We start from the raw sequence: 27,830 nt of genomic DNA, 5'->3' as shown, positions 1-27,830 counted from the left end.
AGGAGATAAAGAAGAAAGATAGACCAAGAGTACAGCAGAAGGAGATAAAGAAGAAAGATAGACCAAGAGTACAACAGAAGGAGATAAAGAAGAAAGATAGACCAAGAGTACAACAGAAGGAGATAAAGAAGAAAGATAGACCAAGAGTACAACAGAAGGAGATAAAGAAGAAAGATAGACCAAGAGTACAACAGAAGGAGATAAAGAAGAAAGATAGACCAAGAGTACAACAGAAGGAGATAAAGAAGAAAGATAGACCAAGAATACAACAGAAGGAGATAAAGAAAACAGAGAGAGAGTACAAGAGGGAATATTACCCGAGATCACCATTTTTCAAAGCCATCTTGAAATAGTTCTATAGATCACTTCCGGATAAGAGAGTTTCCGGAATTTAGAACTCCATTACTCGTGTAGTAGAGAATTGTAAGCCTGCTGGCGACTTCCGGTTTAAACAGTAGCTACATATTTTTGAGGATCCAATCTGTTTTTTTTTTCTATCTAGTTCCATTGAAGCATCAAATAAAAACAAAGTCAAGTCTGATTCCAAAAATCCACACTATGCTTTTTTTCATTAGCATATTCTACTCTTAAATTATTTATGGAGCATAAAAGAAAATTGTTTTAGAAATAGAAAAACTTTTTTTGTTCAACTTTTCCGAATAGCTTCCCCTTTTTATCTTTTTAACTTTTTTTTAAAGTTCTAGATTACATTTTGTATAGTCGCCATTTTTGTTTGTTTGTTTGTTAGTTTGTAGTCTACATTTTGTTTACTTTACGTGTTTTGTACAGTCTTAATTGTGTAGTCTATATTGTGTAGTCTATATTGTGTAGTCTATATTGTGTAGTCTATATTGTGTAGTCTAAATTGTGTAGTCTATATTGTGTAGTCTATATTGTGTAGTCTAAATTGTGTAGTCTATATTGTGTAGTCTATATTGTGTAGTCTATATTGTGTAGTCTATATTGTGTAGTCTAAATTGTGTAGTCTATATTGTGTAGTCTAAATTGTGTAGTCTATATTGTGTAGTCTAAATTGTGTAGTCTATATTGTGTAGTCTATATTGTGTAGTCTAAATTGTGTAGTCTAAATTGTGTAGTCTAAATTGTCTAGTCTATATTGTGTAGTCTAAATTGTGTAGTCTAAATTGTGTAGTCTAAATTGTCTAGTCTATATTGTGTAGTCTATATTGTGTAGTCTATATTGTGTAGTCTAAATGGTGTAGTCTATATTGTGTAGTCTAAATGGTGTAGTTTATATCGTGTAGTCCATATCCTGTGGTCTAAATTGTGTATCTATGTTTCCTATAGTCTAAATTTTTAAAAAGTACTTTTTGTTCTGTAAAGGCAGCAACATATGCATGCGAGACATGGAAGTCATCTGTCAAAATTGAGAAAAGACTAAATGTGGTTCTCAGTTACAAAGATCCGGTAACAAACAAAAAAAACATGCCGAACTGGAACTCTACTATGTAATAAGTTTGTGGCCGAGCGTCGAAGGGTGGGACATGGCCTCCCACAGAATGAACGACGCACACCAAGAGTTGCAATGACATGGAGGCCAATACGAGAAAAGCTCAAACACGGACATCCTCGTTTAGCTAGTCGCCAAACTTCATGGATGACCCCAGAGCGTGGACACCAGGTAGGAAGAGGCTTCAGACTTTGCAAGTGATAGATTTTTTTTTGAGATAGTTTCTTTCAGATCTGAGAACTCTGCATCTCTGTCTTGTCGTCTATTTGTAAAGCCAAAAATTGTCGGCTGCAAATTTAACATGGTATTGTAACTGGAGCTTGTGTACAGAATCTTGGGCTGCTAACTTGACTTGGTATTGTAACTGAGCTTGTGTACAGAATCTTCGGCTGCTAATTTGACTTGGTATTGTAACTGGAGCTTATGTACAGAATCTTGGGCTGCTAACTTGACTTGGTATTGTAACTGGAGCTTGTGTACAGAATCTTCGGCTGCTAACTTGACTTGGTATTGTAACTGGAGCTTGTGTACAGAATCTTCGTCTGCTAACTTGACATGGTATTGTAACTGGAGCTTATGTACAGAATCTTGGGCTGCTAACTTGACTTGGTATTGTAACTGGAGCTTGTGTACAGAATCTTCGTCTGCTAACTTGACATGGTATTGTAACTGGAGCTTATGTACAGAATCTTCGGCTGCTAACTTGACATGGTATTGTAACTGGAGCTTCTGTACAGAATCTTGGGCTGCAAACGTAATATGGTATAGTAACTGGAGCTTGTGTACAAAATCTTCGTCTGCTAACTTGACATGGTATTGTAACTGGAGCTTGTGTAGAGAATCTTGGGTTACGTGGTAAGGCGTCCAATAACAACATCTTTAATTATCTACATTTTGTGTATTCGTTATTTCGTATTAGCTGATACTCATTCTCCACAACTTACTTTAGACCCATGAATTCTGGTATTCTTTCCAAAGTTTGGAACAATCTATCATTGCGCAGTGTAGAACGGGGCACTGCCCTGTTGGTGCTTACTTTGCCTGGTTCCGGCAGAGTTTTGATGCCCGTTGCCGACACTGTGGAGAGTCGGTGGAAACAGTGACGCATCTCTTGCAAGAGTGTCCGCAGCTCCGAAAGCTGCGGGGTAGTTTGTCTGCAGAGTCACTTGACCTGTAGAGCTTAAAGGCACTGCGCCTAACAGCAGAGTTTCTCACCAACGCTCTACTGGAGGAATGATCCTTCCAGCCTTGCCACCAATTGGAGTTCATCTCAGGTATCCCCCCCCCCCTCAGACTATTCGACTCCTCGTTTCTTAAAGTAGATGTAACCCTGACAACATTTCCTTGTACCCTTGACGACATAGTACACACAAACACATATACACATTTAGCAATTATAATTATTTTCTAAAAGGAAATATCAGTTTTAATATAATGTCTGTAGTCAGGAGCTCATGCTCTTCAGAGTGCAATTCAGTATTTGTAAAAATAAATTTAAAAATATCATTTTGTACTATTAGAATTAATGTTTTGGGACTTTATTCAAACCTAGGGGGACGAATTAACAAAATTGAAGGAAGAAAAAAAAATACTTCTGGTTGTTTCGAACGTGAAAAGTGCTTAGTAGTTCTAGGTACATGGTAAGTAAAGTACTAAAGGGTTAATACTAAGTATTGTATGATATTGTATAATATTAAGTATTTCCCTTGGAGGAATGAATATCTGACTCTGCATTATTTAAATATAGAAGAGAGAAAAAAACGATACTGAAATAACATTTTAAACTCGTTATAATTGTTAAATGATTTTTAAAGATATTTTATAGTCTGCGTTTTCTATTTTATGTAGCTCAATAGTATCAATAATTTCGATCAGTACAAAAAAAAATCTGCCAGGTTGACTAAACAATGCGTGCCAGGAGGGAATATTTCCTCAACTCATTTGGTCAGAATGCCAAGTAGGAATTGTGAAATGCTATGAGGCAGACTTTTCTCCCTCAAGTACACTTTCCAAGTGGCCAGGAACACACGACTAAAGGAAAAGAGAGACAAAAAGAAAAAAGCACAGCTCAGCGCTGTAAATTATTCCTAACGTTAGACGACAAAGTTGCCAGTTAGTCCCTAACTTAGTGTTGCAGGACATGACTATGGACTTTTAAATATCTAGACTAGAGCTTCTACTATTTTCATGAGAAATAAGAAAAAAAAATCGCCAGAATGCCGCCTTAAAAAAAAAAAGAAAGCGCCGGTCTAAACGCCTGTAGGCGTGCTTTCTATTATTCACATGTATTGATCTTCCGGCAACAAGGGAAGTAACTAAAAAAAACGTTTTGTTTTATTTTCCCGCCAGAGGATCAGGCGGGAATCGGACATTTAAAGAGAGGCCAGCTTAAATATGTGAATCAGTTTGACATTTCGGCAGCTGAATAATACGACGGACATTAATGCAAGATAAACAGTTGGTTTCTTTGTTTTTACTTGAGGTAAATTTACGGAATTTTGAGACATGAGGCTTTCACGCATATGTAAGAAAACGTATGTACAGTAGAGTATATAACTCTTGGTTCTCTCACTGTAGTACCCAGGCTTGACATAATAAGAGATGGGAGACTATAGACAAGGATAATTTGTTAGGACTTTGTTATAGGCAACCAAAAAGAGGCTGGACAGCATTAACCAAGTTTTGGGGATTATGTCCACTATTAGCTACATGATTGGTTAATAATGACAATTTTGAAGAAACCATAAAAACAACCCAAAAAAAGATGTCCACAGGGCCTACAGTTACATGTTTTGTATCTATTCTCCACAAAAGAATACTTCTCTAAAACCATATTAAAAACTTAAACTTAAAAAGCATAAATTTAGTCTTGACCTAAATGCATATAATCGAGGAGTTTCAGATTTTTTATTCTACATACCAGTATACTCATAATGACTTGTACGGACTAATTTTATTTTGAATTCTCGTTTCTATTTTGTTTTATTTCTGTTTTATTATTTCTTTTTCATCTCGTATATTATTTACCAATATGTGTCATAACTACATACATAACTAAATATAGTCGTTACCGATTAATTCTATATAAGAAAGCGACATTTACAACAGTTCACTATTGAGCTCAATTGGAATAATGTAAGCTGAGAAGACTCAAAGAGTTCTCTTCCAAGCGGGCCTTTGGCCCAACCGCTTAAAATCATGGCAGAGTTAATCGATTAGGCATATCCCCACTTGAACTAAATCGGTGGGGGGTCAATGACATATTTACTCCTTCGGAAGGAAGGTCGCACGTGAAATTGGCAAGGTTGGAGAGAGCAGCACATCGGAAGTACATTTAGTTTGGTCGATGACGGCGCGACAGGTAGGTCAACACTAGTGGCTGACCGCGCCCCCCCCCCTTTCTCATTCAGATCCGCTTATTTCTGGTTCGACGAGCAGATGGCGGGGGGTCTCCTGACATACTCGCTCTCGAGTTATGTCCTCTATGACCTGATAACTGAGGATGTTGTGAATGGTTGGGGGGGGGTAATAATCAGAACCTCCTCAAGAATGGCATGTGAGTCAACTAGAGGGATGTATGTGTGTAGTGTAAGGGTTCGTTCAAGACGAATCTTTTGTTCTCGTTCTCGCTGTTTCAAGAATCACTCACTTAATGTCTCAATCATGTACTCACTAAATATCTAATGCATTCACTTATTTTTTTTTCCATATTCATGAACCAACTTGATATCTATCTATCTATCTATCTATCTATCTATCTATCTATCTATCTATCTATCTATCTATCTATCTATCTATCTATCAATCTATCAATCTATCTATCTAATCTATCTATCTATCTATCTATCTATCTATCTATCTATCTATCTATCTATCTATCTATCTATCTATCTATCTATCTATAAAAGTCCCCTTTCTTCTCCTTCTCTCTCTCCCCCCTCTCGCTCTCTTCCCCCCTCTCGCTCTCTTCCCCCTCTCTCTCCCCCTCTCGCTCTCTTCCCCCCTCTCTTTTCCCCCCCCTCTCTCTCTCTCCCCCCTCTCTCTCCCCCTCTCGCTCTCTTCCCCCCTCTCTCTCTCCCTCCCACTCTCTCCCACCCTCTCTCGCTCTCTTCCCCCCTCTCTCCCCCCCTCTCTCTCCCCCCTCTCTCTCCCCCCCTCTCGCTCCCTCCCCCCCTCTCTCTCTCCACCCCCCCCTCTCTCTCATTCAGATCATCGTTTCAAACAATATTTTTCTAATATTTTTTTCTTTAAATATGAAACCAAACACATTTAGTGTTCCAGTAACGGCAGTCTCCACAAAGTTCCAGTTGAAGTGTGACAAACAAAACAAAACGACAAAGTAAATACACTACACTTTATAATGAACTTCACGACACTCCCGAGGTAACAACATGTATCTTTAGGCACTTCTTTCTTAGGAAAACTACAACTGCAATGATCGCTATCAATGTCCACAATAAAAAAAAACAGTCAGTACTGCGTTACAACCCCCTTTAGTCTTTTATATTTTAAATGTCCTTGCTGTCATAGGTCGCAGACAGGTGTCTGTACTGTCTGGTGTCCTGCTTGAGATCATTCTAGGTGCATTAGGTACAGATCATGTCACGTGATTGAAAAAAAAAAGATCGACTTACCCCAGGCAGCGTCTTCTGCTCGTGAAGAGCCTGCTGGGCGGCTATAGCACTGTTCCGTGAGCAGTAGGTGAGGAAAGCACAACCTGTCGTGAGTAAATAAATAACAAAATGACTTCAACCATTATTGAATTACACAAGAGATAGCAAATGACTTAAATCATTATTGACTTACAAAAGGTGATGCTGATTGATAAACACTATTTTCATTACTGGAGGTGATTTCTTAGGCTAGTATAGCCAGAAGTATCCATGTGGATAAGCTCCCGTGTTTATAAAGTACAACTAAATGGCAAGAGTCTCAAATAACTTTTAATAACAAAGCCCAGCACTTGGTCAGCTTGAAGCCCAGCACTTGGCCAGGTTGAAGCCCAGCACTTGGTCAGCGCGAAGCCCAGCACTTGGCCAGCTCGAAGCCAAGCACTTGGCCAGGTTGAAGCCCAGCACTTGGTCAGCTCGAAGCCCAACACTTGGCTAGCTCCTGTATCTATTATGACCGGTTTAACTGCTTCTACAGAGAGTTGCATGGATAGAAGCGGATACATGGCACCGCTAAAACTGGGCGCTTCAGGCAGAACTTGGTAATGCGATTTCTCTACGTGAGGGGTACTGTGATTTAAAAACATTCTTTTCCTTGCTGCGCTAAAGCTTCACGTGACAACCTTGATGAATTATCAAGAGAAGAACTCTTAGGAGTTGGTGCCAAACTCATTGCTAAGCATTCCTTTGGGTCCTACCATCTAGGTCGAGAGAGGAACCACGACACATGGGAAACCCATGATTCTTTTCCCTAAGGCCTAAGAATGTGCCGTTGAGGGGGAAACTTTGGGCGATATATGTTTTTATTATCAACGAAATCATAAGCATCTGTTTGTTTTAAATCTCATGTTTCAGTCCAAAAAAACAGCTAAGATTAGTTCTAGCTGGGGCAAGTTGTCTGTATGCCTGGGGCCCTGGGCAAGTTGTCTGTGTGCCTGGGGCCCTGGGCAAGTTGTCTGTGTGCCTGGGCCCTGGGCAAGTTGTCTGTGTATGGGGCCCTGGGCAAGTTGTCTGGGGGCCTGGGCAAGTTGTCTGGGGGCCTGGGCAAGTTGTCTGTGTGCCTGGGGCCCTGGGAAAGTTGTCTGTGTATGGGGCCCTGGGCAAGTTGTCTGGGGGCCTGGGCAAGTTGTCTGTGTGCCTGGGGCCCTGGGCAAGTTGTCTGTGTATGGGGCCCTGGGCTAATTGTCTGTGTGCCTGGGGCCCTGGGCAAAATGTCTGTGTGCCTGGGGCCCTGGGCAAGTTGTCTGTGTGCCTGGGGCCCTGGGCAAGTTGTCTGTGTGCCTGGGGCCCTGAGCAAGTGTTAGACCAGAGCAACGAATATTTGTACGAAGGGCTGACAGGAACAAAATAACACCGAGGCCTACATCCCTAAGGCGCGGGGCCTTGGGCGGTTTCCCCAATCCCCAATCCCTGAGACCGCCTTTGAATTTGGTTACCATGGTGCATCGATGACAAGGCTACACCAAGGCTCAATCCTGACGTACATACAAACATAAATATTGACGTAGACAGCTGTTGTTTTTTAAATTGGAATTCAAGAATAGCAACAAAAACACACATTTTGCAAGAAATTTGTTTTAAAGCCTAAACAGACAGAAATTGTAACATTTCAGATTATGAGTCTGCCTCTGAGAGGGCAAACATAGAGCATCCAATCCAATTTATTTTCCGGAGTGAAAACTGAATTCAATTATGGTAATGAATTTAATGAATGGGTTGCAGGATAACAAGTTCTCTATTAAAAAAATATTTATAAAAAATGTGAGCACTAAAATATGAATGAAATTTTGTAGCCTTTGAAGTGAAAGTCATGAACTCTTTGATGTCACGCTGCCATCAGAACGTCAGGAAATATTGGTTTGGATTTGAAAGACGTATTTAAATTGAATTAAAGTGACGGTTCTAACAGAATTGTTCACTTTTTAAAAAAAAAATTCTTTAATTAATTTTATTTTGAAGTTTAAACGTTATTTATATAATCCATAAATTTCATTAATAATTTTTCTATTACGGGCATTGGAAGATTAGCGATTAAGGTAATGTCATAAAGGAGTTTAGTGCGAATAAGTGAATTGTCAATAATGAGCTTCGTGCGAATAAGTAAATTTCTATACAAAAATGAATGAATATTTTTTTATTCTTAAGAGACAATATTACAGAAAGGAAAGGAATGCTTAGAGCGCTGTGATGCAATCTGAATGCTTAGAGCGCTGTGATCCAATCTGAATGCTTAGTTCGCTGTGATGCAATCTGAATGCTTAGAGCGCTGTCATCCAATCTGAATGCTTAGAGCGCTGTGATGCAATCTGAATGCTTAGTGCGCTGTGATGCAATCTGAATGCTTAGAGCGCTGTAATCCAATCTGAATGCTTAGTGGGCTGTAATCCAATCTAAATGCTTAGTGCGCTGTGATCCAATCTGAATGCTTAGTGCGCTGTGATCCAATCTGAATGCTTAGTGCGCTGTGATCCAATCTGAATGCTTAGTTCGCTCTGATCCAATCTGAATGCTTAGTGCGCTGTGATCCAATCTGAATGCTTAGTGCGCTGTGATCCAATCTGAATGCTTAGTTCGCTCTGATCCAATCTGAATGCTTAGTGCGCTGTGATCCAATCTGAATGCTTAGTACGCTGTGATGCAATCTGAATGCTTAGTGCGCTGTGATCCAATCTGAATGCTTAGTGCGCTGTGATCCAATCTGAATGCTTAGTGCGCTGTGATGCAATCTGAATGCTTAGTGCGCTGTGATCCAATCTGAATGCTTAGTACGCTGTGATGCAATCTGAATGCTTAGTGCGCTGTGATCCAATCTGAATGCTTAGTGCGCTGTGATGCAATCTGAATGCTTAGTGCGCTGTGATGCAATCTGAATGCTTAGTACGCTGTCATCCAATCTCAATGCTTAGTACGCTGTCATCCAATCTGAATGCTTAGTGGGCTGTAATCCAATCTGAATGCTTAGTGCGCTGTGATCCAATCTGAATGCTTAGTGCGCTGTGATCCAATCTGAATGCTTAGTGCGCTGTGATCCAATCTGAATGCTTAGTTCGCTCTGATCCAATCTGAATGCTTAGTGCGCTGTGATCCAATCTGAATGCTTAGTGCGCTGTGATCCAATCTGAATGCTTAGTGCGCTGTGATCCAATCTGAATGCTTAGTGCGCTGTGATCCAATCTGAATGCTTAGTACGCTGTGATCCAATCTGAATGCTTAGTGCGCTGTGATCCAATCTGAATGCTTAGTGCGCTGTGATGCAATCTGAATGCTTAGTGCGCTGTGATCCAATCTGAATGCTTAGTACGCTGTGATGCAATCTGAATGCTTAGTGCGCTGTGATCCAATCTGAATGCTTAGTGCGCTGTGATGCAATCTGAATGCTTAGTGCGCTGTGATGCAATCTGAATGCTTAGTACGCTGTCATCCAATCTGAATGCTTAGTACGCTGTCATCCAATCTGAATGCTTAGAGCGCTGTGATGCAATCTGAATGCTTAGTGCGCTGTGATTCAATCTGAATGCTTAGTGCGCTGTAATCCAATCTGAATGCTTAGTACGCTGTGATCCAATCTGAATGCTTAGTACGCTGTGATCCAATCTGAATGCTTGGTGCACTGTCATCCAATCTGAATGCTTAGTTCGCTCTGATCCAATCTGAATGCTTAGTGCGCTGTGATCCATTCTGAATGCTTAGTGCGCTGTGATCCAATCTGAATGCTTAGTTCGCTCTGATCCAATCTGAATGCTTAGAGCGCTGTGATCCAATCTGAATGCTTAGTACGCTGTGATGCAATCTGAATGCTTAGTGCGCTGTGATCCAATCTGAATGCTTAGTGCGCTGTGATGCAATCTGAATGCTTAGTACGCTGTGATGCAATCTGAATGCTTAGTGCGCTGTGATGCAATCTGAATGCTTAGTGCGCTGTCATCCAATCTGAATGCTTAGTACGCTGTGATGCAATCTGAATGCTTAGTGCGCTGTGATCCAATCTAAATGCTTAGTACGCTGTGGCTGAGGGGTAAAGCACTTGGAACTGGAAGTCCCGTGTTCGAATCCTGGTGAAGACTCTAGATGGACCACTTCGGGGGCCAATTTTGAGTTTGTGTGTACACACAAACTGTCTTTGTAACCTTGTTTATGTATTTTATAGTTCTAGCTAATTGTGCTAAGACTATTTTTTTCCTTACCTAGTCTATACAGACCATTCTTGCTTAGAGAAGACTTGGAGAGAAAGAATTATCCCATCACATGATTCAACAACAAAAAAAAATAGTTCTAATACTATAAATGGCTTAAGTTAAGTGCAAAAGATTTTAGAAAAATTGACTTTAGTAGAGTTGGCTTTATTATAGTAATTAGACTTAGACTTAGGTCCTCCCGGGCGGCAAGCTGTCTCCATAAAGATCTGTCACTGGCAATGTCTGAAGCCTCTTCCCACCTGGTTTCCACTTCTCTGAGGTCCCCCGTGAAAGTGTTATACGGGACGTCCCTGTTTGCGCTTTCCTCGCATTGGCCTCCATGTCATCGCAACTCTTGGTATGCATAGTTCACCCTGTTGGAGAACATGTCCTGCAAACCCCATTTGACGCTCTGTCACAACCTCACTAAGTGTTCGACTCCCAGTTCCGCATAGGATTTCCTTGTTTGAGACCCGATCTCTTCAACTGACTCCTAAAATACGTCTTAGCCATTTTAGTTGAGCCACATTTAGTCTTTTCTCAATTCGGCAGATGACTTCCATGTCTCACATGCATATGTTGTATATAGTAATAGTTAATTATCAATATTATAAATGGCTTTAGTATAGTTTATATTATAGAATAGTATACAAGACTTAGTAGTGGGCTTGTGTGCAATAAGCTTCAGTCTAGCAGGCGTCAGTCCAGCAGGCGTCAGTCCAGCAGGCGTCAGTCTAGCAGGCGTCAGTCCAGCAGGCGTCAGTCCAACAGGCGTCAGTCCAGCAGGCTTCAATATTGCATAGAAAGCCGATATATTTTCATTCGTAGTTACATAACTCCAACGAGATCCCCCGACGAGTAGAAATTTAAAACTTCAACAAGAAGCAAGCATCAGCAGTAACACTCATCCTGCTGGCAGCATAACACCCTCGTACACCTATATGGAGGTGCTCTTGTTTCCATACTTGCAATCAACTGAACATCAATATGCGAAACTAACGTTTGTGTTTCATATTAAACGATATTTTGTAATTTGTAGGAAGTTAGAGAAATAATGCTAACGACGTGGGAATTCGGATTCTGTCTGGTACAAATTTTATACACGTTATGTCCCCACTTTCTTCCATTCTAGGATCAAGTTGAAACTTTGCACAATTAGTCATTGTCCTTAACAAAACATGAAACAATAAAAAAAAAACAATTAGCTAATTTAATAAATTAGTGGTAAATAATTATATTTGTATGCTTTAGAAAAGGGAAATACATCTAACAGTATTGACAAGTATGGCTGTAAATATGCAGTTCTTTCCTTTATATACGCTTCTTTAAGAATTCATTATTATTATTTAGGAGGGTTTAGATGACAAGCCCATTATCTCAGATGAACGACTCAGTGGTTTCCAGGCAGATCTTCGAATAGTTTTTCTTCTATGATCACAGGTTCGGAAGCCAAGCGCTTACCCACTCAGTCACCTCGCCCTCCCACCCCCTTCCTTTAACAACAGTAGCATTATTTTAATAGTCGTGGCGACGTTTAAGAATCTATTACGGACAACCAAGAGGTCTAAAACTATTTCTTGAACATGTTTTCAAAGGCTGAAAGATGCTATTTCTGAGGGGGCACCCATACAGATAGATACAGCAATAATGTAATTTAGAACAGATGTAACTCATTTAAAATAAAGTTTGAAAAAAAAGTAACTGAAGAGGTATATTTAGAACAGGCAACATCCTTTCTCACGCACTGATTGGCTAATTACAAATGGCCAATTAAAAACTTCTAAAGACTCACATGGATCAGTTGTTCATCTCTAACAACCAGGCACTGGGCAGGTAGGTTCACAGCTTTCTGGGGCTGTTCCGCTGCAGGGGAGCGGGTTGGGTTGGGAGGGAATCTTTGAAGTGTATTTACGTATCTTTTAAGAATAACAGGCAGTGAGACAGAGAGCGAGAGAAAGAGAGGTAGGGAAAGTGAGGGAGAGATGGGGAGAGAGAGAAAGACAGTGGGAGAAAGAAAGGTAGTGGGAGAGGATGTGAGAGAGAAAGGAGGGATATAGACAGGTAGTGAGAGAGGATGTGAAAGAGAAAGGAGGGAGATAGAAAGGTAGTGAGAGAGGATGTGAGAGAGAAAGGAGGGAGATAGAAAGGTAGTGGGAGAGGATGTGAGAGAGAAAGGAGGGAGATAGAAAGGTAGTGGGAGAGGATGTGAGAGAGAAAGGAGGGAGATAGAAAGGTAGTGGGAGAGGATGTGAGAGAGAAAGGAGGGAGAAAGAAAGGTAGTGGGAGAGGATGTGAGAGAGAAAGGAGGGAGAAAGAAAGGTAGTGGGAGAGGATGTGAGAGAGAAAGGAGGGAGATAGAAAGGTAGTGGGAGAGGATGTGAGAGGGAAAGAGAGTGAGAAAGAAAGATGGATGGAGGAAGGTAGTGAGAGTGAGGGAGGGGAGAAGAAGGAAAGAAAGAGAGATAGAGAGAGAGAGATAGAGAGGGGGGAGCAATGTAGGAGTGATAAGGAAAGAGGATGAGGAAGAGAGCGAGAAGTAGATTTATAGTGGAAGTGGAAAAGAGAGGAAGAGAGAGAGGGAATATAGTGATTGAGAGATGTAAAATGAAAGGGAGAGAGAAAGAGATTTAGAGGAATGTAAAACTACGAAGACATATGCAGTCAATAGAAAAGTAATCGAGTGCTAATCCCAATAAAACCTCGCCAACTGAAAGGTTCCCAGTTCTTCATATTGTTGTAGATACTTTCTGAAAGAGCTTGGGGCACACTAGCTGAATATAGCCCTTCATTTCTGTTCATTCTCCCAGATTGATTTCATTCATTCATTCGCATTTGTGTGAGGACCCCTGATCCACAACAAGGGCGGGAAGAAACTCCCCAGACAACCTTAGGCAATAAACCTAGCACGCTTGCGATCAGACGGTCTTGTCTGAGAGCTTAAGTAGATCAACTTTATGAAGGTTTAATGTCCCCCCCCCCCCCCGTTGGGTCGATCTCGCTCCGAGGAGTAGAGTGTTCATTGAGTGTAGTAGGACCTTTCTTGCGTTCCTAGTTCACTCTGTCCAGTTCATGGTCAAAGTGTTTCTTCTGTCTTCTTTCCTTAGATCTACTCACTGCAAAGCTTTCTTCTATTTCTTTATCGGTAATGTAAAAAGAAATATGACAAAGATTACTCTGTCTGTCTGGTCAAAAGTTTGTACATGTTAAGTCTCCCACACCCAATCTCGGGTCAAACTGAAATTACGCACAATTATTTCTTTTATATTCCAAGTGCAATAATCAATTTAGAAAATTACCAACTAGTAAATTAACTATTTGCAATTAATTATTTTGTTTGGTATTAAACAAAGGAAAGAAATAGGAATTGACTGATGTGACTGATTTATACTATGTAGATCGTCACTTTAAAGTTTAAAGCTAACAATTGATCACTATCTAAACTTCGATTTTCATATGCGATTCGCTGGCACAACGGTTAGTAAGGAGTCTCGAGGAGGCTTAAACCCTAGAGTTTGAATTCAGGGCTTTCAACTTTTTTTTCTTATTTTTTTTTAAATTAATGCATTTTAAAAAACGATTCATTCCTTTTTTTCACCCTCCCTCCCCTTTCCCAACTGGTCCAGACAAGTGATAGGATCATGGCGTAGTGAGAGTGATAGGATCATGGCGTAGTGAGAGTGATGGGATCATGGCGTAGTGAGAGTGATGGGATCATGGCGTAGTGAGAGTGATGGGATCATGACGTAGTGAGAGTGATAGGATCATGGCGTAGTGAGAGTGATGGGATCATGGCGTAGTGAGAGTGATGGTATCATGGCGTAGTGAGAATGATGGGATCATGGCGTAGTGAGAGTGATGGGATCATGGCGTAGTGAGAGTGATGGGATCATGGCGTAGTGAGAATGATGGGATCATGGCGTAGTGAGAGTGATGGGATCATGGCGTAGTGAGAGTGATGGGATCATGGCGTAGTGAGAATGATGGGATCATGGCGTAGTGAGAGTGATGGTATCATGGCGTAGTGAGAATGATGGGATCATGGCGTAGTGAGAGTGATGGGATCATGGCGTAGTGAGAATGATGGGATCATGGCGTAGTGAGAGTGATGGGATCATGGCGTAGTGAGTGATGGGATCATGGCGTAGTGAGAGTGATGGGATCATGGCGTAGTGAGAGTGATGGGATCATGGCGTAGTGAGAGTGATGGGATCATGGCGTAGTGAGAGTGATGGGATCATGGCGTAGTGAGAGTGATGGGATCATGGTGTAGTGAGAGTGATGGGATCATGGTGTAGTGAGAGTGATGGGATCATGGTGTAGTGAGAGTGATGGGATCATGGTGTAGTGAGAAAGCTAAAAGCATGAAAGTGCGCAAAACAAAAACCATGGGTACAAATAATCGCACATATGTTAGTCCTGATCTATTACAGATTGAATGACATGACTGATCCAAACTAATTGATACAAGTACGCTTTAATTAAGCGTTTTTTTTTTGTGTAAAGTATTTTTTTATAATTTCTTGTTTACTTAAATGGTATTCACACTGTCTGTCTGTCTGTCTGATACAAAGTTTTCACACGTTATTTCTCACACACGCATTCTCAGATCCAGTAGAAACTTGACACAATTATTCATTGGCATAGACAAGACTCGATTAATAAAAAAAAATTAACTTATTTGTCAATTAGTCACTATAGATATCTAATTATGCTTTATACCAACAAGGGAAATAAATTCTTAAGTATTGACAGATGCTGCAACATATGTAGGGTTTCGTCCACTCAGATAATTGACCACGTTATTTCTCTCACAAATTTAAACAATTATTTATTGTACCTAACAAAACATTCATTAATTAATCAACTAATTATTGTTATTTAATTATTTTATTTGTTATCAAATAATGTCTATATTATTGAAAGATATTGTTGTAAGTGCGGAGTTGTTTCCCCTTAGCTTTGTGTTTTTTTTTTAAGGACTATAAAAAAATATTTGTCTTGTTAAATTTATAAATATAGAGCTAAGATTTTTTTTCCTTTCCGTGTCTGTAAAAATAGTTTGTTGTTGATCTTTCCCAGAAGTTTATTCTTCTACCTCAAAGCTGGACACTAAAACGGGTAGCCAGACTTGTCCAATCTGATTGGTCCATGTTTAGTTTATGTGTGGAAAACATCGCCCCCTTTTTTTTCTCTCTCACACCCCATAATACCTCCCAGAATCTTTGAGAGAGTAAACTCTGCATTGAAAGTTGTTATAACTCCCCGCCCCTCACACTGATGATATCAAAGAGCTCATCTTTGAAGACAAAAACACCAGTTTCACCAACAGGGCTCAGAGAAATGAAATCTGTAGCTTTCAGCAGGGTAAACATTTCTTTCCAAATCTTCAACTTCCGAAGAGTAAACAAAGCAAAGTGCCATTTAGTGAACTGTTTACTTGGTCCCCACGTTGTCCTATTGAGTGGGTTCAGCCTTCAACTTGAAACGTCCGAATACAAGAGGCTACCCATGCGTTTGCCTGTAATGGAAACTAAGTACATCTAGCCCAGTGTAACTTTTACCCACCGGTTACACCCGGTATTTTATTACTAACAAGTATATGGATGATTTTTACACTAGCAAATATTTGGTAGTGAACGCCTAACAATGAATGAACCAGATATCAGTGAGACATCTGATGGTGATTCCATAGTGAATCGATGGTCTGTTTAGCCATTTGCCTGGCATGAATTCGACCAGTTGCCTGTGAACTATTTGTTGTGACATCATCAAACATGAAGCAGACGGTCAAATGGTTTGTACACGTAACAGACAAACACACTTAAAATATTCTACCCTAAAATATTCTACCCTAAAATATTCTACTCTAAAATATTCCACCATAAAATATTCTACCATAAAATGTTCTACCATAAAATATTCTACCATAAAATATTCTAACATAAAATATTCTACAATAAAATATTCTACCCTAAAATATTTTACAATAAAATATTCTGCCATAAAATATTCTACAATAAAATATTCTACCATAAAATATTCTACAAATTTTGGCCTAGCGTTTTTTTTTCCCCTACAGTTTCAGCATACAAAATGGCGCATCCTTCTTTCCCAGACAATGTGCACACTTTGGTGTTGACGGTCGTTGTGTTGTAGCACCAGCCTGCTGGTAGACAACTGCTGGAGGAGTTTTATAACTTGTAAAACTTGAAATAACTTTTTTTTACAATATAGACAAATTAAAGTGATATGAAAGGACAAATATGTAAAAGACTTGAAAAATAATATATAAAAATTATTTTGAATAAAAATCTAGCTCACTACAAAAACACGTCTTTTCACTCTGGCATTCTGGAGTCCTCTGGTCTACCCAAGACTGATTACGAAACTGCTGCCTATCTTGCATCATTCACACTGCATAGCCACCAACCAATCGCTAACACTTTCTCATCGTCACCACAGAAACAGGCATACTCCAAAACATGCATAAAAAATGTATGATCCCATTATGTAATGTTCTTGAGCACATTTTAAAAATGAATTTTTAGAATAATGTATATGGTATGGAGAAAGGCGGTAAACAGATCTTGTGTGGTGCGCCAACAGTCCATCAGATAAAAGGATAGGTGAAGATGAGGAGATGAATATGGTAAATGAACATTATTTAAGACTCACGAATCGGGTAAGTGATACCTGATAAGTGATACCTGATACCTGATGATACCTGATAAGTGATACCTGGATAAGTGATACCTGACATGGGATAATATTGGGGGCACAAGCCCCAGTGTTTATCCACCAAGACAGGGTTGCCTCAAATCAATTGCGTGTCTGTGAACGTGTTGACGAGTGTGCGCTCGTGTGTGTGTGTATGTAGAGTGAACTAGCACTCTGCCTATTCCTGCCTAATGACAGACCCAATGACAGTGACACAGACAGACGACTGGGCTCATTTCCCTTGCACGTTGGTCATTTACTTCGGCAGGCGGTTTTGTGTGATTGGTCAGTTTTATGTTGTCTGCGAGTCATGTCAGGACAGTGCTGATCTAAATATAGAAATCTATGTATTTATGTACCTATGTATGTATGTTTGTATGTATGTTTGTATGAACAGTTTGTATTTATCGATAGAATATTAGCCTACATATTATGTTTCAATTTGCTCCTTTTTTTTTTACATAACAAAAAAAAGTTGATTTGGAATTGTCTAGTATTAGTATAGTATTGTCTGAGTATGTCTGTCTGTCTGTCTGTCTGTCTGTCTACCTACCTACCTACCTACCTACCTAACTACCTATCTATCTATCTATCTATCTATCTATCTATCTATCTATCTATCTGTCTATCTATCTATCTAATCTATCTATCTATCTATCTATCTATCTATCTATCTATCTATCTATCTATCTAATCTATCTATCTATCTATCTATCTATCTATCTATCTATCTATCTATCTATCTATCTATCTATCTCTCTATCTATCTAATCTATCTATCTATCTATCTATCTATCTATCTATCTATCTATCTATCTATCTATCTATCTATCTATCTAATCTATCTATCTAATCTATCTATCTATCTATCTATCTATCTATCTATCTATCTATCTATCTATCATGTCTTTTTCTATTGATTGGTCTTTTTCTTATATCCCTATTAGCTATTGCGAGTCATGAGATACTTAGAGACTTAGAGACTGTGTCTCACACCAAAAGAAATGACTTCAAAAGATGTTGTCAGCTAAAGAGTCTGTTGTCACACCAAAAAAAATCTTAATGTTGATAAAAAACTGAAATTCCGCGTCACGTAGATTTCTTCTGAAAGTCTGTATTGTCTGAAAGAGTTAGAGGCAAATGACCTCTGTGTCATTAGGAGATGTCTCTAACATCGGACCCGTTTGGGGAGGACTCTCACAGAGATTTCTTTCAACATAATTCCACTGAATTAGCCACACTTTTAAATGTAATGCTGTTTGAAGAGGGTTTCCTTTCCACGCAATCTCATAGTAGGGTTTCAAAAACGAATCTTTTTTAACATGAGACATAAGGGTGACATATTTATGTCGGAGAAATGAAAGCAAGTGTCTCAACGACTCCTCACGGTTGTGGGATTTGGCTTTTTAAAGTGATGTCACATCATCTCTAAATGAGCTCAGCACCGAATTTCAAGAAAAACAAGTTGATGTCGCATGTAATAGCTAATATAATCATATTTTAACCAAAATTGCCAACTCTTCATTTAGCAGGCGGAAAGGGGCAAAACCAATGTGGCGTAATCGCCTCAAGCGGGATTTTCAAAATTTGGTTTCAGATAAACTTCCTACATCCCATGAATTAGTGTTAGTACTGGATCCACGGCTTTCTGGGAAAAAAAGTGCATTATTCCTTATTTAATTTTAACACATCTTTTCTATTATATGTCTCGCGACACGAGTGCCGGAAATTAAAACTGCCTCAGGCCGAGTAAGGCTTGGCATCACTGTTTTCTCTAATAAAAATAATTGCACATTCTTACATTACAAAGTTTTTGTTATTGCCATATTTCATGACATCGATCCAAACAAGAACGCGAACTTAAGAGCTGACAAAACCGTCATCGAACCGAACCGAACCGAACTCGAACTAAAATCAAACAGAACCGAATCCAAACTTTGAAGGTGATGGTATGTTCCTATCTCTAGTGGACATCGTCTTGGGCTACGTACATGATCGCAAAAATGTCTGTCAGTCCTTTGAATGAACAGGTGAAACTAGTTCGTATATAAATAGATTTTAGTTTAATATTTAAGAGTGGTGCTTGTAGAAATATAGAGAATGGACAGGCACATTAAAAGTTGAAATTGTTGCGTCTTTTATTAACTGTTAATGAATCAAATAAAGAACTGATTAGTCTTTCAGCGTTGGATTCTGTTTCTCTTTTTTTGCCATTTTTCGGGGGAAGCCAGTTGTCTCCTCCTGACGTCCCGATGTCTCGTGCAATGTCTTATTTTCATGGCCCCGACTGTTAGCGCAGGAAACACATTGGAACTGGGCTATCTATCACTGGCACTGGAGTATCTGTCACTGGCACTTGACATTTCAGGCCACGCGCGCGAGTGTGTGCGCTGGCTAAATCTTGACACGTCACGACACGGACAGAGGCGACATTGTGTGAAAACAAATCTATGACCAGCGCGATTCCTGTTGTCTCTAGGACTCAGTCCCCCTAGGGGGTGCGCCGTGGTCAGAGACGAACTTGGTACTTCTTTGGAGAGATCCTCTCACGCTTAGAACACGTCTGCATTTCTTGTGCTTGAATTGGACGCAATGGTAGATATGGTTTCTTTGTCCACGCGACCTTTATACAGACTTTTAACGGAGTGTTGTGTGTTTCTAGATACAATTTTGGTTTCTCAAATTAGCATATTCTTGTGTAGGCTTCCCATAATGATTTAGCTAGCCTATTTGACTGGTTAGTCCCTTTTACTTCCAATCCATACATCTAATGCTTTCCACAACCACTCACACCCAGTACTTGTGCACTTTTGAAAACTCACCAATTCGTTTAATGTAGAATCTATGCCTTCTTCAGGGGCGACAGTAGAATCTATGCCTTCTTCAGGGGCGACAGTAGAATCTATGCCTTCTTCAGGGGTGACAGTAGAATCTATGCCTTCTTCAGGGGTGACAGTAGAATCTATGCCTTCTTCAGGGGTGACAGTAGAATCTATGCCTTCTTCAGGGGGCGACAGTACAGTAGAATCTATGATTTCTTCAGGGGCGACAGTAGAATCTATGCTTTCTTCAGGGGTGACAGTAGAATCTATGCCTTCTTCAGGGGTGACAGTAGAATCTATGCCTTCTTCAGGGGGCGACAGTACAGTAGAATCTATGCTTTCTTCAGGGGCGACAGTAGAATTTATGCTTTTTTCAGGGGTGACAGTAGAATTTATGCCTTCTTCAGGGGCGACAGTAAGATCTATGCCTTCTTCAGGGGCGACAGTAGAATCTATGCCTTCATCAGGGGGCGACAGTAGAATCTATGCCTTCTTCAGGGGGCGACAGTACAGTAGAATCTATGCGTTCTTCAGCGGCGACAGTAGAATCTATGCCTTCTTCAGGGGCGACAGTAGAATCTATGCCTTCTTCAGGGGTGACAGTAGAATCTATGCCTTCTTCAGGGGCGACAGTAGAATCTATGCCTTCTTCAGGGGCGACAGTAGAATCTATACCTTCTTCAGGGGCGACAGTAGAATCTATGCCTTTTTCAGGGGTGACAGTAGAATCTATACCTTCTTCAGGGGTGACAGTAGAATCTATGCCTTCTTCAGGGGGCGACAGATGAATCTATACCTTCTTCAGGGGTGACAGTAGAATCTATGCCTTCTTCAGGGGCGACAGTAGAATCTATGCCTTCTTCAGGGGTGACAGTAGAATCTATGCCTTCTTCAGGGGTGACAGTAGAATCTATGCCTTCTTCAGGGGCGACAGTAGAATCTATGCCTTCTTCAGGGGCGACAGTAGAATCTATGCATTCTTCAGGGGTGACAGTAGAATCTATGCCTTCTTCAGGGGTGACAGTAGAATCTATGCATTCATGTACAAGTTATTTCTCTTATTTGCTATCAAACAAAATCATTAATTACCAATAATTAATTGACAATTTGAGTATTTGTGTTTATTGATTCATGTTTTGTAAGGTACAACCAATAATTGTTTAAATTACCAATTTGATCAGAGAATGCGTGAAGAAGAAATAGAAATACAATTATTTAAGGGGACTAAACCCAACACATTTAGCCATACATGTGAATACTGAAGTATTACTTTCCCTTGCATCTGTTAACAAAATTATGAAATTACCAGTAATTAATTGTCTAATTGGTTACTTTTTTTCCCCCATTGATTCATATATTGTCTAGGTCAATGAATAATTGTGCGAAGTTTCAGCTTGATCCGAGAATAGATGTGGAAGAAATAACGTGTACACACTTTTTACCAGACAGACAAGAGTTGATATAAGCTTTCAACAAATACTTTTTAAAAACCTCGCTTATAGTTGAATGAAATGGCAGCAATGATTTCGAACCAATCCTAACTTGACACAACTGCGTGCGTTACTCTCCTGGTCTTGCGACTTTTAGGCTTCTGCTATCTTATATGTATGTGCCGCGCTTACAACATTTTCCATATCAAAACTTATTTACGTCTGATTGTTGAAATAATTGGTTAATGTTTTAATTGATTCCTGTGCTCTCATCGACAATAAAGAGTTGTGAAAAGTTTCGCCTTCATCCGAGAATGGGAAGTGGGAGAAATAAAGTGTAGAAGATTTTGACCAGACAGACAGACAGACGGACAGAAGCAGTTGATATAAGCGAGGTAAAAATATTTTAAATTCTGGCTCAAAATCCCTGAAATATAGAAGTATGTAGAAGAATTTTAGTTAGGACATATATATATATATATATACAGTGCTTTTTTGTAAACAAATAGGTGCCGGTACTCAGTGATTAGGTGCCGGTACTCAGTGATGGATTGCCTAACTTTTAACTACTAATAATGTATAATAAACGTTAAAATACAAGAAAAGTAATATTTTTTCCCCATATTCAAAAATTAGCGTACCGTCGGTAAAAAAAAAAAGCACTACATACACATATATATATGTATATATATGTAAATATATATATATTGGGAATCTGGTTCAGTATGCAGTATACTCTTAACAGTTAATAGTATTTTAAAACAAGTTTCACCATCACGTGACCACGCTCTATTCTGACAAGCACGTGAAGCTGGAAAAACAAACATGGTGCATTAAAAAAACAAAACAGAACACATTAAAGTGTATCCCCACCCCATAAATAATCAAATCTCCCACTTTGTCAAATCTAATCCATGGGCGTGTCACTCTACCAGTTGTAAGCAGCCAAATCAATCAGAATTTACCCCTTCCCCTCTCCCCAAATATCGCCGTTGGCATTCTCTGTCTTTCCCGCCATTATCGACCTGATTCACCACGCTTTTTTTTTTTTGTTTGCCGCTTAGAGAATTGTGGGTAATATACAAGACGCAATGATTTGTGAGTGGCAGGCGACGAGTCTGAAAGCGGAGATATTTTGAAGTCTAATTCCTAGAAACCAAAATATAACAAGAAGAATAAAATAGGCTTCAAACTATCAGTGTAGGTCTGGTTTAAAAGATGTGGTCTATTACTTGATATATTTTGATCTTTACGTTTAGAATCCGTAGCTTGTTTCTTCCTTTGACTACTCATCAAAGTCAACCAATACTCACATTCTATTTAACAGCGGTTCCCAAAACCCATTTGATGTAGGTGCTATATAGGAACGGTCTCCTCAAATTTCGTTCTAAGTACTATATAGGAACTGCCTCCTCTAATTTCGTACTGAGACATGGGTGCTATATAGGAACTGCCTCCTCTAATTTCGTACTGAGACATGGGTGCTATATAGGAACTGCCTCCTCTAATTTCGTACTGAGACATGGGTGCTATATAGGAAGTGTCTCCTCAAATTTTGTTCTGAGACACGGGTGCTATATAGGAACTGTCTCCTCAAATTTCGTTCTAAGATATAAGTGCTATATAGGAACTGTCTCCTCAAATTTCGTACTGAGACATGGGTGCTATATAGGAACTGACTCCTCTAATTTCGTACTGAGACATGGGTGCTATATAGGAAGTGTCTCCTCTAATTTCGTACTGAGACACGAGTGCTATATAGGAACTGTCTCCTCAAATTTCGTTCCAAGATATAAGTGCTATATAGGAAGCCTCCTCTAATTTCGTACTGAGACACGGGTGCTATATAGGAACTGTCTCCTCTAATTTTGTTATGAGACATTGTTGCTATATAGGAACTGTCTCCTCTAATTTTGTTATGAGACATTGTTGCTATATAGGAACTGTCTCCTCTAATTTTGTTATGAGACATTGTTGCTATATAGGAACTGTCTCCTCTAATTTTGTTCTGAGACATTGTTGCTATATAGGAAGTGTCTCCTCTAATTTTGTTATGAGACATTGTTGCTATATAGGAAGTGTCTCCTCTAATTTTGTTATGAGACATTGTTGCTATATAGGAAGTGTCTCCTCTAATTTTGTTATGAGACATTGTTGCTATATAGGAAGTGTCTCCTCTAATTTTGTTATGAGACATTGTTGCTATATAGGAACTGTCTCCTCTAATTTTGTTATGAGACATTGTTGCTATATAGGAAGTGTCTCCTCTAATTTTGTTATGAGACATTGTTGCTATATAGGAAGTGTCTCCTCTAATTTTGTTATGAGACATTGTTGCTATATAGGAACTGTCTCCTCTAATTTTGTTATGAGACATTGTTGCTATATAGGAACTGTCTCCTCTAATTTTGTTATGAGACATTGTTGCTATATAGGAAGTGTCTCCTCTAATTTTGTTATGAGACATTGTTGCTATATAGGAAGTGTCTCCTCTAATTTTGTTATGAGACATTGTTGCTATATAGGAAGTGTCTCCTCTAATTTTGTTATGAGACATTGTTGCTATATAGGAAGTGTCTCCTCTAATTTTGTTATGAGACATTGTTGCTATATAGGAAGTGTCTCCTCTAATTTTGTTATGAGACATTGTTGCTATATAGGAAGTGTCTCCTCTAATTTTGTTCTGAGACATTGTTGCTATATAGGAAGTGTCTCCTCTAATTTTGTTCTGAGACATTGTTGCTATATAGGAAGTGTCTTGGTCTCCCCCAACACTTCCACCAAAGGTGCCAGATCTCCATAATGACTCGATGACCTGACGAACATGTTCTTCTCAACACTGATGTGGGCACTCATTATTTTTGGGCAGCCGCGCTGACTAGGGTAACTCCCGGATGTAGGAGAACCGTATCCCAAAGACGATCTTTTAAAAAAAAATGTGTTGCGAGCTTAAAGAAAGGCGCTGTACCCTGACCTTCTCTTCCAGTGTGGATGGGCCCTCACTGGCATAAAGGAAAGGGTCTTCTGAAAGAAGCAACTGGATGAATCTTTTAAAGTTTGTTCTTGGGACACACATCTGAGACCCAAAGAAAAGCCCTTGTAGACGCCAGACGGACGAAAAAAAAATTGTAAATAGATCCCGGACAATTTCTTCGTCTACGTGGGTTTGTGATAAAGATATTTGTTGACATTAAATTTAAATCTTTTTCTTTGACCTACACCACATTGATATTACATTTATTATCAGCAAAAGCTATCGCTGAACTTAGAGTTTATGGTCCATATTATTTCACAGTCAGAGATATACGTTAATCTATACAACAGCATAGAGATCAAATAAAAACTAGCAAAATAAAAAAAAATACTTTAAAAAGAAGCTTATCTAAGCCGAAGAAATCCACATTTATTGCCATGCATTTCGATACTGTAAGATTTACTTTCCTTTTTCAATATCAAGCTAAATTCATTAATTCTTATTTAGTTAACATGATTAGCCTAATATTCTAGACAAATAAAACCAATCGGAAAAATAGTAATGCATTAATACAACAACAAAATAATCTCAACAAAAACAATAAGAATAATATAAACGAAGAAGAAAAAAAAATAACAACATCAATAAAAATAAATAAATAATAATAATAATTATTGATATTATAAGGAAGCTCGACCCTGGCAGTGTCAGAGAATGAATATTAGTTCGTTTTTCATACTAAACCCAATGGGTACCTGACACTAGTTGGGGAAAAGTAAATGCGATTGGTCGTTGTGCTGGCCACATGACATCCTTGTTAACCATGGGCCACAGAAACAGATCACATCTGCCCTGTAGATCGCAAGGTCTGAAAGTGAAAATGTACTCCTTTTTTTACGTATGGATCGTAAGGTCTGAAAGTGGAACTTTTTTTAAAAAACACAAATGACAAGAACTCTAACTAAATTAAACATAAGTACAATTTTATTCCTTCAGCAAAACGTATCATTTCAAATGCACTATATCATATATCACATCGTGAGAAATCTGAGTGAGTTTAAGTTCTCTGTGTGTCGGAGTGAACTAATTAGGTAGACATATCAAATTACTTTTAGTTAGAGAACTCTTATCAAATTACAGCCGATGTAGCATTGGTGAAAGTTTTGTACGTAAAAAAATAAATGGCCTAGAAACAACAACAAATAAAAATCTGGCAAAACTCAACGGTGATGACTCATAGAGAATAATACAATCCCATCCACACACTGTCACTCATATGCGAACATCTAACTAAATAAAACCTCTGTAAAGTTAGTGAGAAACATTGAAAATTAGAAAAAAAAATCCCAAGTAATACCCAGCATGGCGTCACTTTGTCATTTCCTGTCTAGCAGAAGATGTTGGCATAATTTCCTTTTCCATGTTTTATAAAAGAAAGAAGAGCAAATAACTCTTTGCTTAACACGCTTGTTCGATAACATAAGAAGTTAAGTCCCCTTTTATCTAATTATTCTAAAAGAATTCATAAACAATAGTTGTCTACATATAACATTACAATATAATTTACCCAGCTTTATGTGATGATCAAAAACTAGATACGCTAAACATCCTAAGTACCTTTTTTTTTTATTCTTCTTGACAAGTTCTACTTTAACGACACGGCCTACTATCAGTTTACGGAAAGAAATTCAAACTATCAAAGATAATAGTGGAAGGGTAACCCGACTGAAATTTCCCCCAGCCCTACTATTGGAAATTACTTTAAAAAATTAAAAACGTATATGGTTGCCTCCCCTCCCACATATACACGGAATGAGAATTCGAGTCGAGTAGTGATTTGATCCGATAATGGAAATCTGATATTAGAAGTGGTTTGTAAGAAAAATGAGCTCATAAGTCTTAGTATTAAAGTTAGAGTAGGCCATATCTGGGAATAGTTACATTTAGTTTTAAAAGTTTTTTTTTTTTTTTCAATTAAGAATATTTTAAAGTCAAAGAGACTGTTTCTAAGTTGGACAATTATCACAGCATTGTGCTGGCACATTGTCACATCATTGTTTAATAGTTAGTGACTTGTATTAGTTGAGAATAAAGAAGTACAAGGTATATTCATGTTCATAATGTTTCACGCGGGAAATAAGCGTCCACACTTGAATTGTGGGCAAGAAATCTCGTTCTTAAATTTTAACCGCATGGGTAGAGGCAGTGATCGCCATGTTCTTAAACTGTTATTTTATTTTATGATGAATAAAGCTAGTCTCCTACCAAGATGAATTTGATGAATTTCAATATGTGTTGTTCGGTATTAATTGGAGTGGACTTGCGCGACATCAAGTAGTACAAAGTTCAAAGTAAATCGAGATATCTTTAATTACACTAATATGCACAATCGAATGTCACATAGTAGCAGTGACACACATCTATCCACAATATAGACATAGAGTGTCTTGCAAAGAAACGCCATAATCAAACTTATCCCAACATTATCATTGTCCTAAGCCAAGTAATTTTGACAAGGAACCGAATAACAGAGAGACTTAATAGAATAGCTAAGAGATTTAATGGAATAAGTGAGAGATTTAATGGAATAACTAAGAGATTTAATGGAATAACTAAGAGATTTAATGGAATAATTGAGAGATTTAATGGAATAACTAAGACTTAATGGAATAAGTAAGAGATTTAATGGAATAATTAAGAGATTTAAAGGAATAACTAAGAAATTTAATGGAATAATTAAGAGATTTAATGGAATAACTAAGAGATTTAATGGAATAACTAAGAGATTTAATGGAATAATTAAGAGATTTAATGGAATAATTAAGAGATTTAATGGAATAACTAAGAGATTTAATGGAATAACTAAGAGATTTAATGGAATAACTAAGAGATTTAATGGAATAATTAAGAGATTTAATGGAATAATTAAGAGATTTAAGGAATAACTGAGAGATTTAAGGAATAACTGAGAGATTTTAGACTAAGACTAAGACTGCTTTATTTATCCTTACGGAAATTTGTTGTGATTACAATGACTCTTTTCTCATATACAGACAACACAACAGAAAAATACACATAAATACAACAGACACAACATAATGGAATAACTGAGAGATTTAATGGAATAACTGAGAGATTTAATGAAATAACTGAGATGTTTAATGGAATGACTGAGAGGTTTAATGGAATGACTAAGAGATTTAATGGAATAACTATGAGATCTAATGAAATAACTGAGAGGTTTAATAGAATGACTAAGAGATTTAATGGAATAACTATGATATCTAATGGAATAACTGAGAGGTTTAATGGAATAACTGAGAGGTTTAATGGAATAACTAAGAGATTAAATGGAATAACTAAGAGATCTAATGGAATAACTGAGAGATTTAATGGAATAATTGAGAGATTTAATGGAATAACTTAGAGATTTAATGGAATAACTATAATACTGTGCAAATGTCTGGATGATTTTACAAGATGTCGATGAGATGTTACCAAATAAAAATGAAATTTCATCCATGAAATATTCCTATGTTTCTTCAAATGTTGAAAAAATGTTGATAAAAAA

At 38.4% G+C, this 27,830-nt stretch overlaps 1 protein-coding gene across 14 annotated transcripts in view; it reads right to left on the bottom strand.

The window, feature by feature from the left end:
• Positions 1-27,830, bottom strand: part of LOC106054743 (CUGBP Elav-like family member 3-B) — a 483,388-nt gene that overhangs the window by 287,833 nt on the left and 167,725 nt on the right. For all 14 annotated transcript variants that reach the window (XR_008775895.1, XM_056017168.1, XM_056017159.1 and 11 more), the window contains exon 4: positions 6,106-6,188. Coding sequence is in view for 13 of the 14 variants with exons in the window: in XM_056017168.1 (XP_055873143.1) it covers positions 6,106-6,188 (83 nt within the window). In the remaining variant the exon portion in view is untranslated. The remainder of the gene's footprint in view (positions 1-6,105; positions 6,189-27,830) is intronic.

This window comes from Biomphalaria glabrata, chromosome 18 (assembly GCF_947242115.1).
Source record: "Biomphalaria glabrata chromosome 18, xgBioGlab47.1, whole genome shotgun sequence".
Taxonomy (NCBI): Eukaryota; Metazoa; Mollusca; class Gastropoda; family Planorbidae; genus Biomphalaria; species Biomphalaria glabrata.
Note: the sequence above shows the minus strand (reverse complement) of the source record. Positions and strands in the feature narration are given on the sequence as shown.